The sequence below is a fragment of the Ornithorhynchus anatinus genome, chromosome 2, assembly GCF_004115215.2.
Source record: "Ornithorhynchus anatinus isolate Pmale09 chromosome 2, mOrnAna1.pri.v4, whole genome shotgun sequence".
Taxonomy (NCBI): Eukaryota; Metazoa; Chordata; class Mammalia; order Monotremata; family Ornithorhynchidae; genus Ornithorhynchus; species Ornithorhynchus anatinus.
The window spans coordinates 24619874-24631951 of record NC_041729.1 but is presented as its reverse complement, the minus strand read 5'-3'; the positions used below and the strand labels follow the sequence as shown (position 1 = coordinate 24631951).

Sequence of the window (12078 nt, the reverse complement as noted above, 5' to 3'; positions counted from 1 at the left end):
GCCCATCTCCTCCAAGAGGCCTTCCCGACTAAGCCCTTCTTTTCTCGTCTCCCACTCCCTTCCATGTCGCCCTGACCAGCTCCCATTATTCATCCCTTCCCCCAGCCCCACAGCACTTATGTACATATCTGTAATTTTATTTATTCATACCAATGTCTGCCTCCTCCTCTAGATTGTGAGCTCATTGTGGGCGGGGAATGTATCTATTATATTATTATACTGTACTTTCCCAAGCACTTAGCACAGGGCTCTGCACACAGTAAGTGCTCAACAGATACGACTGTCTGCCATTTGCCCCTCCTAACGCGGTAGCTCCCAGTTTGGGAGAGAGAGGATGGCTGGGAAGACTGGGCTGGCTGGGCACTCAGCAGGCCGACCCCTCCAGCAGCTCATCCATTCATTAATTCAATTGTATTTATTGAACGCTTACTGTGTGCAAAGTACTGCACTAAGAACTTGGGAGAGCACACTATAAGCTCCCAGAAGGACTAGCTCCGGGCAGGGGACCGAGGAGATGAGCTGGGGGGGGCTCGGAGATGTGGGAAGACTCTACATTCCATTTTCCACTCCCTCACAATCCCACCCTCCTGTTCCAGGTCTGGTGGCTGGCAGCTGGGGGAGGGGCCAGGGGGCCCACGGATCCTATGCCCACCCACCGGCCCCGCTAGACACATGTGTCTGTCCCGGTGTGGGAAGGCAGTCCTGGGCCAAGAAGGGCAGTTTGGGGTTGGAGAATAAGGGCCAGGCAGAAGTTTTGGGGGAGCACAAGGGAGCGGAGCTTAGGAAGATCCGTCCAGAGGCCGGTCCCCGGATCCACAGGTCCGATTCCCAAAGGAGGTGTGTCCCCGGAGGGATGGAAAAGTGACTTCTGTTCTTCTGCCTCCACTCTGTCCCTCCTGACTTTCATTCCCTGCGCATCTCCCCTCTCTCCCTCCCTCCCCAGCCAGACCGGCTGCAGCCTTTCCTCTTTTGCACACGCTCGGTCCTTTGATCTCACTTGTGCTCTCTCCTCCTCCTCTCACTTTTGAGTCTTCCTAAAGACCCAGACACGAATGGGGACTCTCGCCTAGGAGAGGCCTCAGAGAGGTTGCAGAGCCCCCTCCCCAGCCCTCGGCAGCAGCCCCCTTCTGCCAGGCAGGGGAGGGTGACGGAGATGGAGTTGGTCGGGGTCTCTCTGCCGCTGCCTGATTGGCATTTGCCATGATGGTTGGAGGTGCCCGGTTCTTGGCAGCAAGAAATTGGCAGTGCAGCCCCCAGGTTCCTGCTTAGAGGGGAGGGTCCTGCACCAACCCATTGCCCCCTCTCCCTCCTTCCCCTTCCCCTCTCTCCAGGAATCCCAGCTGGGTTTGGCATCTGCCGGGCAGGGCGGTCCCATCATGTTTAGCTTCACCACCCCCTGATGGCCCATTTCTGACCACCTATGACAGGTGAGAAGCGGCATGTTGTACAGATCAGCTAGAGATTTTAACTCCTAGGTTTAAACTCTGAGACAGATTATGTGTGTCACCTATTTAGCAAAGATTTCTGACTAGTTCACTGCTGCCTCTGGACCCTTCTTTCGGTCCATATTGGCAGGCTGCCAGAGGTGCCCTCCCTTCCGCTTTCAGGTGAAAATCTTTCCACAGAGGAAAATCCCATAAAAATGTCTCAAGGGAGCCTGGCCTGTCTTCGGGTCTCCCAACGGAGATGATCTGGGTCAAACAGTGGTGATAGTGGGATAGATCCTTTGCTCCTCTCATCTTATCTATCCTGGGTTTTTTTGGGTTTTTTAAATTTTCATTCCTTCATTCATTCATTCGATCGTATTTATTGAGCGCTTACTATGTGCAGAGCACTGTACTAAGCGCTTGGAATGGACAATTTGGCAACAGGTAGAGACCATCCCTGCCCAATGACGGGCTCACAAGTCTAAACGGGGGAGACAGAGAGCAAAGCAAAAGAGAAAAAAATAAAAACAGGACATCATCAAGATAAATAGAATCAAGGAGATATATACCTTATTAGCAAAATAAATAGAGTAATAAATAATATATACAAATGAGCATGGTGCTGAGGGGAGGGGAAGGGGGAAGAGCAGAGGGTGTGGGGAGGGGAGGGGAAGCGGAGGGAAAGGGGGGCCTCGGTCTCGGAAGGCCTCCTGGAAGAGGTGAGCTCTCAGTAACTTTTGGCAGTAATTTTAAGAGTACTCGTTAAGTATTTACTATGTGCTAGACACTATACTAAGTACTGGGGTAGATACAAGATAATTAGGTTGGACCACATGGGGTTTACAGTCTGAGTGGGGAGTAGGGTTTAATCCCCATTATAAAGATGAGGAAACTGAGGCCCAGAGAAGTGAAGCGACTGCCCAGTGTCACCCAGCAGCCAAGTGGCAGAACTGGAATTATAACCATAATAATAATGGTATTTGTTAAGTGCTTACTATGTGTCAAGCACTGTTCTAAGTGCTGGGGTAGATACAAGCTCATCAGGTTGGAAACAGTCCCTGTCCCATATAGGGCTCTCTCTCACAGTCTTCATCCCCATTTTACAGATGAGGGAACTGAGGCACAGAGCAGAGAAGTGACTCTCAGGAGGTCACACAGCAGACAAGTGGCAGAGCTGGCATTAGAACCCATGACCTTCTGACTCCCTGGCCCGTGCTCTATCCATCAGGCCACACTGCTTTTCCCCTTTTCCCTCTGCTCCCCCTCTACCCCCCTTCACCTCCCCTCAGCTAAGCCCTCTTTTCCCCCCTTTCCCTCTGCTCCTCCCCCTCTCCCTTCCCCTCCCATCAGCACTGTGCTGGTCCGCTCAATTGTATATATTTTATTACCCTATTTATTTTGTTAATGAGATGTACATTCCCTTGATTCTATTTATTGCTATTGTTTTAATGAGATGTTCATCCCCTTGATTTTATTTATTGCTGTTGTTTTTGTCTGTCTTCCCCGATTAGACTGTAAGCCGTCAATGGGCAGGGACTGTCTCTATCTGTTACCGGTTTGTACATTCCAAGCGCTTAGTCCAGTGCTCTGCACATAGTAAGCGCCCAATAAATACTATTGAATGAATGAATGAATTTCTGGCAGGAATGTCACCCTGCTGTTTCCAAAGTGCGATGTTTGCTTTTATTGATGGCCAAGTTTCTCCTTCTCTCTCAGGATGAATTTCAGTCCGCCTAGGGCTCGCTGTGGGATCCCACCCGCCCCCAAGCCTCCTGAGATGAAGAGCCGGAAACCCGCTCCAGCCAGACCTAGCCAATAGTTTGGCTTTCTGGGAGGGAGGGGGCTGGGGGGAAGGGGAAACAAAGGCCCCAGTGTGGGCAGGCTGAAGGTTGAAAGGCCTTTTGGTCGTCCTTCCTGTCCCATTCTCCACTTCAGCGGGCTCCTTTTCCCTCCCACAGCTCTGCCCGAGAGGGAAGATTTCAACGCCCCATCATCTGGCCCGCTGCTCCGAGAGAGGACCCCAGGAATCCCCCCGACATTGGCGGCCCCAAGGTAAAGGTCGGCGGCCATCAGCGGAGAGGGTGGGCCGGCTGGGTGAAGGGCTCAGTCGGTTGCATTGATCAGGTGCTTAATGTGTGCAGAGCACCATACTGAGTGCTTGGGAGAATACTATATAACAATATAGAGAGGCAGCTTGGCATTCATTCATTCAATCATATTTATTGAGTGCTTACTGTGTGCGAAGCACTGTCTAAGCCCTGGGGAGCATACAACAACAAACAGAAACGCTCCTGCTCACAGTGAGCTTACAGTCTAGAGGGGGACAGACATCAATATAAATAAATAAATTACAGATATAATGGCTAAAGCACAGGCTTGGAAATCAGAAGGATCTGGGCTCTAATTCTGGATCTGCCACATGTCTGCTGTGTGGCCTTGGGCAAGTAACTTCACTTCTCCGGGCCTCAGTTACCTCATCTGGAAAATGGGGATTAAGTGTATGAGCCCCACGTGGGACGGGGACTGTGTCCAACCTGATTGACTTGTGTCTGCCCCAATGCTGACCACAGTGCTTGGCACATAGTAAGCCCTTAAGTACCATAATTATTATTATTAATTATTAATGTAACAGTCAGTAGACACGTTCCCTGCCCACAGACGAGTTTACGGTCCAGAGGGGAGAGACAGACATTAAAATAAATAAATAAATTCCGGATAAAGACGTAAGTGCTGTGGGGCCGAGGGAGGGGTGAATAAAGGGAGCAGATCCAGGTGCAAGGGCGACGCAGGAGGGAGTGGGAGACGAGGAAAGGAGGGCTTAGTTAGGGAAGGCCTCTTGGGGAGATGTGCTTTTTGAATAAGGCTATGAAGGTGGGGAGAGGGATCCTCCGTCGGATATGAAGAGGGAGGGTGTCTCAGGGCTCGGGGTGACTTGGGGTCCAGGCTGTGGCCAGGACGATCCTGAGCTCGTCGGTTGGGTTGGAGTGAGGCCAGACTATCTGAAGCTCCATGGTGCTTTCCTCCCCCAGAGCTGCCCACCCCTGCAGCCCCTCACCCAGACCCCCCAAGCTGCTGGGCAAGGGTTCGTAATCTCCTTTGTTATAGTATAAACTCCTTTTGGCCAGAGGTGCGTCTTCTGCCTCTATTGCACTCTTGCAACTGCTTGGAAGTGCAGTGCTTGCCACACAGTAGGCATTCAGTAAGTACTGTTGATTGGTCGACTGATTGAGGGGAGGGTATCACCCCGACCCTTCCCCTAACCCCCGCTGCCCTAGGCTAGTGGGATCGGCTTGGGCTTGTGGGCTTGGCGTAAGCGAGAAAAAAAGAAGCCCAAGGATGATGGGGTCAATCATCCCCTTGCCAGGGGCCGAAGACAAAAGCCGGGGCAGAAAAGGAAACAGGCTGTGCTTCCTGCCGAGGTCAGGACCCACCTGGTTCACAACTTGGAGGGGCTGATGAGCGCCGTTTGGCCGAGGCTTCTCGGCCCGGACAGATTGGCGGCCCGGTAGCCGGGTGGGCCTGGGATTCTTCGACGAATCCTCCTCAGGCCGAGATCCATCAACCTCCTTGCTGACCCCCAGCCTCCTCTCCTGTCTCTCCCCACTCTAGTCCATACTTCACTCTGCTGCCCGGATCGTTTTTCTACAAAAACATTCAGGACATTCATTCATTCATTCAGTAGTATTTATTGAGGGCTTACTATGTGCAGAGCACTGTACTAAGCGCTTGGAATGTACAATTCGGCAACAGATAGAGACGTTCCCTGCCCATTGACGGGCTTACAGTCTGATTGGGGGAGACAGATGGACAAAAACAAGGCAACCTAATCGGGATAAGTAGAATCAAGGGGATTTATACCTCATTAACAAAATAAATAGGGTAATAAAAAATATACAAATGAGCACAGTGCTGAGGGGAAGGGAGGGGGGGCTTAGCTGAGGGGAGGTGAAGGGGGGGCAGAGAGGGAGCAGAGGGAAAAGGGGAAGCGTCGTCTGGGAAGGCCTCTTGGAGGAGGTGAGCTCTCAGTAGCTCTCAGTAGAACATGTCACCCCCCTCCTCGAAAAACTCCAGTGGTTGTTCATCCACCTCCGCATCAAAGAAAAACTCCTCGCTATTGGCTTTAAAGTACTCGATCACCTTGTCCCCTCCTATCTCACCTCGCTACTCTCCTACTGCAACCCAGCCCGCACACTTTACTCCTCTAATGCTAACCTTTTCACTCTGCCTCGATCTCGCCTCTCTCGCCACCGACCCCTCAAGTACGTCCTGCCTCTGGCTCTGAATACCCTCCCTCCTCAAATCCGACAGTTATTCTCCCCCCCTTCAAAGCCTTATTGAAAGCACATCTCCTCCAAGAGATCTTCCCCGACTAAGCCCCCACTTTCCTCTTCTCCCACTCCCTTCTGCTTTGCCCGGACTTGCTCTGTTTGTTCTTCGCCCCTCCCAGCCCCACAGCACTTACTTACCGATCTGTAATTTGTTTATTTATGTTAATATCTGTCCCCCACCCCCACCCCAGTCTAGACTCTAAAGCTCACTGTGGGGAGGGAATATGTGTTTATTATTGTATTCTACTCTCCCAAGAGCTCAGTACAGTGATGTGCATACAGTAAGCGCTCAGTAAATACGATTGAATCGAATCGAATCCACTGCTCTGGCCTGACCCAGCTTTGCCCCGGCCAGATCAGCGCCCACCTTCCCACCGGCCCTAACCCTTTGGCTGTGAATTGTTCTGCCAGGCCGGGAAGAGAAGCCAAGATGTCCAGTGACCCGCCTCCGCCCTACCCCGGTGGCCCTTCGGCACCCCTGCTCCAAGAGAAAAACGGGATGCCCCCCAGCACAGGTAGGCCATCTCAGGGAGAAACCACTGGGTTTGGGACCCTGGAGACGAGCCATCGTGAGCCCGGTTCTCCCACGCTGCTCCTTCCCTCTGTTTTAGGGGATCGAGGACACGGGAAGGAGCCCAGGGTAATAATAATAACGATGATGATGATGGTATTTGTTAAACACTTACCGTGTACCGGGCACCGTACTGCCATCGTGCTCTTGGCATTGAACAGGGTATATGGAGACCCAATCCCGACCCCAGGAAGCTGACATTCCAAAGAAATTCAGATGGATGTACTTAGAATTCCCTCTGCCTCTGAAGTTTCCAGTGTGTTTGTCAGAAGTCAGAGGAGAAGGCGGGCGCTTATTGGCCGAAAGTCGCCACAGCCGGTCTTCCTTGAGCCCGGGATCCTTGAAAGAAGTGGGCGAGAAGGGGAGTTTGGGTCGAGGGAAGGACGTCGGCTTGGCCAATGGGACGAAAGAGGCTGTTGGAGCCTGCGGCCTGGCAGGGAGCCGGTCATTTCAACCCTGGACCCCATCTGGGTGCCAGTCAGGTGGCCCGGGCACTTCTTCTTTGCCGACAGCCCGGTGAGAGGCAGGGACGAGCCAGCCGCATCAGTCCCGAGGGAGGCCGATGTGGCTTTGGCCTCGGGGGCCGTCTCTTCCGACCTGGCGACAGCCAGGGGCAGGAGTGGGGCTACTTAGCCCCTCACTCTGTGGGATCCAGGGTTCTGTCCCATCGAGTCCTCCAGATGTGCCCCTGGCTACTGTGGGTCAGCCTGCCGCGTGGCATCCCCTCTCCTGGGCCGTCCCTCTCTGTGGCTTAGCTGGGCCCCCAGGCAGGCCCCCTCAGGGGCAGTCTCCTGTCCTTCCTGCCCTTCGCCCTCCCCTGCGGAGGGCTCTCTGGGGGCCCCGGTCCCGCCCCGGTGAAACGGTGCCGACGAGACCCCGTTCTCTTCCAGGCCGAGGTTCTCCGGCTGTTACCCAACCCTCTGGCGTGCCCCTGCCCCCCGCGGATTTTGGGCCTCCACCTTACGAGCCGCCGCTCCAGCCGGGCTTCATCCCGCCGCACCTGAGCGCGGAGGGCACCTACGTGCCTCCAGGTAAGCTCGGCTCCGGGAAAGGCCGATCGGGCAGGGCGGTGGGGGGAGGTGCAGGTTCAGGGGGCAGCATGGTTTGGGGCAGCGCCCGCCGGCCCAGATCTCCATCACAGACTCCCACCTGACCTCCGAGCCCAGGTCCCAGCTCTCCCAGTCACCACGCCCTTAGGAGGCTCCGAGGTCGTCCGGCGATGAACTTCGGATGACCCCGTGCTCCCCACCCTAAAACAGTCGGACCCGGGATTTAGCCGGAGCCCAGCCCCACTGTCGGTCTTTCTGGCGAGGCAATTGAAACTGGGGAATTTGTTGGTGATTAAACATAGGCCTTGGATTTAGGCAATTTGGTGGGCCTCCCTGCTCAGGCAGGGGATGCTCAGAGGCAAAGCGAAGACCCCCCCCCTCGTGGCTTTGGGAGTTTGACCAGCCGGGTAGGAGGGTTGAGGGGAGCCGGGGAGCGCTGGCCTGGCCGGGGTCAGCATCGGCCACGGCGGATGGTTTCTCGGGTCCATTTTGCTTGAGACCCACACTGACCAGTCGCTCCCTAAGACGGCGCCGCCGCAGAAGACACGGGAGAGAGAAGATGAATAATCGTGGGCAGGGGACGGGGTGTGGGGGGATGCGGGAAACCGGCAGGTGACTGAGCAAATGTCAGGCACAAGGGTTCGGTTCCAACGCACCTCTCTGGGAAAAGCTGATCCCTGCCCAGCAGAGGGCTCCCGGCCCGGACTGAAGGCCCCAGGGTTGTCCGGCCGCTCCCTGCCCATCGGCGGCTTTAACGGGAGGCTTGGCGGGAGCTCAGCTAGAGGGGCGACGAGCTGAGCGGAGACCCCTGCCCGTGTGCCTGGGCTCGCGATGCTCCTCAGCGGGAACGGGTACCCCGCCTCACTGGGTTAGTAGAGGGCGGGAGGCGGGCAGAGGAAAGCCCGGCAGCAGAGAGCCCTGGATGGTGCTCCCTCGACCGTGCGGCGAGTCCCGAACCCGCTCCGGAGAGTCCCCGGTTTCCGGGCCGGGTTTCGGGCCCTCCCGGCAGCAAGCGGCCGGGCCCGCCGGATGGATCCTTTCTTTCTTGGTGCCGGACCCCACGGGCCGTGGCGGCCGGCCGCCTCTCGGGACTCTGACTCGCTTCGTCTTGTCCCTCGCTTCTCCCCAGGTTTCTATCCGCCTCCTGGCCCCCACCCGGGCATGGGCTACTACCCCGCCACCGGGCCCTACCCCACCCCTGGGGGCCACACCGCCACCGTCCTCTCCGGCACGGCTACCACGGTGACGGTGCTGCAGGGGGAGATCTTCCAGGGGGTCCCGGTGCAGACGGTGTGCCCCCACTGCCAGCAGGCCATCACCACCAAGATCTCTTACGAGATCGGTCTCATGAACTTCATGCTCGGCTTCTTCTGTTGCTTCATGGGGTACGTGGGGATCCCGGCCCTGGGGGGCCTCGGGGAAGGTGGGTGGGGGGGCTGGAGGGTGGGGGGGGTTACGGGGCGGGGGAGGCCTGCAGTCCCGAAGTCACGTTGGAGCCTGCCTGTCAAGCCGCCTTCGCCTCCTCCTCCTCCTCTCCCTTCTCCTCTTCCCTCGATGCCCTCCTCCCGGGACCCCTGCAGCCTGGGCCACGGTGGGCAGTAAAACCCAAGGACCAGAGGGCCGTGGTCATCGCCGTCTTGGCCCTCTCGACCCGTGAAGCCGACACCGTGGGCCACCAGGTGGGCCCCTGCATCCCCCCCCTCCCGGCCCCTTCCTCATGGGCTGCCTCTCCCCCTTTCTCCCCCCTCCAGGTGTGACCTGGGTTGCTGCTTGATCCCCTGCCTGATCGATGACTTCAAGGACGTGACACACACGTGTCCCAACTGCAAAGCCTATATCTACACGTACAAGCGCATGTGCTAACGGAGCCCCCCACCCCGCGGGAGCCGGGCTCCAAGACTGCCATCTCCGCTCAGCGTCCTCTCTGCTTGTCCATCGGTCCCCCCGCGCTTTGCCGCCTCCGCTCCTTCCCCTCCACCCCCTCCGCTGCTCTCTTCTCACCCCTCCCTGCTTGGAAATAGCCCGAGGTCCCCCCAGGAACCACTCTCCTCTCAACCCTCGGTCTGCCCTCCTTCCCGAGGCTACTTGGGTCACTGGGGGCAGCCTCGGGCTCTACGTCGTCCACGCCTTTATGTCTCGTTTAGGGGCGAGACCGGGGTTGTGGTAGGAAAGTGGCCCGGGCCACACGGGTGCCCACGCCCCAGGCTCACCTCTGCCCTCTCTCCAGTGACCCCAGACAGCACCGTCCAGGCAACCTGGAGCTAGGGCCCATGCCCTCTGACGAGCAGGTTGCTCCAAAGGCTACCTGAGGCCTGAACTCTCATCACCGAAGCCTGGGCTTTCGGCCCATCCGTCTACAGGGCCGGCGCCTGAGCTTCTTCCCCTGGTGTGGGGTTGGGGGCGGGGAGGATGTTCTTGGGGTGGAGAGGCCCAAGGAAGGCAAGGGCTGGGTGTGGCCATCATCTCGGTGCCATCCGGCAGCGGGGCTGGAGCTGGGGGTGATGGAAGGGACCCTTCTTCTACGAAGGGTGAAGGCAGAGGGGCAGAGGAATCAGAGTCACACTCTTGGCTCCGGTTGGTGGCATCTGAACATCTCCTCGGGTTTGAACTGGGATGGGGCCCGGGTTGCCCTCCTACCTTGAACGGCCGCTTTTTCCCGAGGGGGTGGAGAGTGGCGAGCTTAGGCCTCCGGCAGCAAAAATATCGCCCATCTGAGGTTGGCTCAGGAGACTCCAAGGCTGGCGAGCGGTTGGCGACGCCGTCTCCTCGTTCCCCTCACACCCAGGGTTGGAGGGCCGGTCCCGGACACCTTACCCCTCACCCACCCAAGAAACGGGGCCCCTCGTCTACCGGGCGGTCCCCGGTCCGGCTCACCTCGGTCATTCCAGGCCGGGAGGTGGGGGGAGCCGGTGCCGTAGGATAAGCCAGAGAAGATGAGGTAGACTTCCCCCATCCCCTCTTCCCAGACTCCCCAATGGACAGTGAAATGAAGAATTCCCAATCCTGCCTCCGAGCCCCGCTATTCCTTTCAGCCCCCACCAAGGGCGGGCGGCAGGAAGGATAGCCCCGCGGTCCTACTCCTGTCGGTCCTGCGCGTCCCTGGTCCGCGGGCCACTTGTACTGTGCCTGGGAGAGATGGAGTGGAGGGGGAAAGTCCCCGTCCCCCTGCAATCCATGAACTCAGAGAGACTGTTTCCTCACGGCCGGCTAAGTGGCACTGTAAATACCCCTCGTCTGTTCCGATGTAATTTAATTCTCTCGCTGGCTCCGAGAGCCAGGGCAGTTGTAACTTTCTTAAGAGTCACCACTTTGCACTAAGCATTCTCATGCCTGGGGTGTCTACACCCACAGCTAAAGTAAAGATTTGGGTCGGGGGGGGGGGGGGGGCTGGGGGAGGGCACAGACTCGGGAGGTAGGGGTGGGGGGGTTGGGGGTGGTTATTTAACGTGGGTTGAGCAGGAAGGGGGGCAGAGCTGGTTTTAACCCCCGATGCTGTGAGAAGGCCCCGTGAGCCGTCTGTGGGAGGTTGAGGCGCCCCGCCTCCTCGTCCTCCTCCTCTCCGCTCCCCCTCAATTGCTACTGCCGCCGAACACCACCCTGGATTCTGCATCTCGAGCGCATGGTCTGTCCATCCGATGTGCAACCCTCCTCTTTCTTGGTTCTTCCATTGATTGTCACATTAAACTGGCCCTTCCGCCCCCCACGACCATGGGCTTCGGCCCCTCACCCTGGTGCCCGGCTCTTTGCTTCGAGGGTGTGAGGGGCTGGGACCTACCACCCAAATGCATGTGGGGCTGGAAGTTATATTATTTTCAGGGAAGTTAAATAATAAAATAAGGTATTTGTTAAAGCGCTTCCTACGTGATGCGCACTGTTCTAAGCACTGAGGGTTGGACGCAGTCCCTCTCCCACATAGGGCTCAAAGTCTTAATTCCCGGGGTTTTACAGATGAGGGAACTGAGGCGCAGAGAAATTGAGACTTGCCAAAGGTCCCACGGCCCACAATCGGTGGAGGGGGGATTAGAACCCATGATCTGACTCCCAGAGCCATGCTCTATCCGCTAGGCCAGGCTGCTTCTCTACTTGAGCACAGATCTTGGGCACTGTGGCCCTCTGCCCTGATTGCTGAATCCTGGGCCCCAGCTCTGATAGAGTGGCAGGATCCCTGCAGGTCACCATGAGCAGCATTTGGCCTCTGACCCACTTTAGTGGCAATTCAAGTGCTTAGTACAGTGCTCTGCACATAGTAAGCACTCGATAAATACGATTGAACTCCCCCTAAAAAGGGGAAGCCCACCCTGCTTTCCCAGCTAGCAGCCAAGCTTTAGGAGAAAAGGGGTCAGGAAGAGAGTAGACTTCAAGGAGATAAGCAGTCAGGAAGCCTCATTTTGGGTCTTTTTAGTCCAGCCGGGAAGTTTCCAAGCCTTGTCAGAGCCCTGCGATGAAGAAAGCTGGGACTTGGAGTTAGGACTGTTAATAATAATGATGGCATTTAAGCACTACTATGGGCCAGGCACTGTTCTAAGCGCCAGGAGAGATAGGAGGTAATCGGATTGTCCCACGTGGGGCTCACGGTCTTCATCCCCATTCTACAGATGAGGTAGTGACTGAGGCCCAGAGAAGTGAAGTGACTTGCCCAAGGTCACACAGCAGGCAAGTGGCAGAGCTGGAATTAGAACCCATGACCTCTGACTTCCAAGCCT

The 12078-nt window shown here is 56.8% G+C and overlaps 1 protein-coding gene across 4 annotated transcripts in view; it reads left to right on the top strand.

Annotated features, from left to right (window-relative positions):
* CDIP1 (cell death inducing p53 target 1) overlaps positions 1 to 10646 on the top strand; it is a 34670-nt gene extending 24024 nt beyond the window's left edge. Inside the window, exons 1-6 of one of the 4 annotated variants that reach the window (XM_007667958.3) lie at positions 613 to 819; positions 3386 to 3479; positions 6167 to 6270; positions 7217 to 7357; positions 8505 to 8760; positions 9127 to 10646. In XM_007667958.3, the coding sequence (XP_007666148.1) occupies positions 6186 to 6270; positions 7217 to 7357; positions 8505 to 8760; positions 9127 to 9238 (594 nt within the window). In that variant the 5' untranslated portion in view covers positions 613 to 819; positions 3386 to 3479; positions 6167 to 6185 and the 3' untranslated portion in view covers positions 9239 to 10646. Of the gene's footprint in view, positions 1 to 612; positions 838 to 1331; positions 1428 to 3385; positions 3480 to 6166; positions 6271 to 7216; positions 7358 to 8504; positions 8761 to 9126 lie in introns of those variants that run through there. The other 3 variants (XM_016227489.3, XM_029058277.2, XM_029058278.2) reach the window with 3 other exon arrangements.
* Positions 10647 to 12078: the final 1432 nt, after the last annotated feature.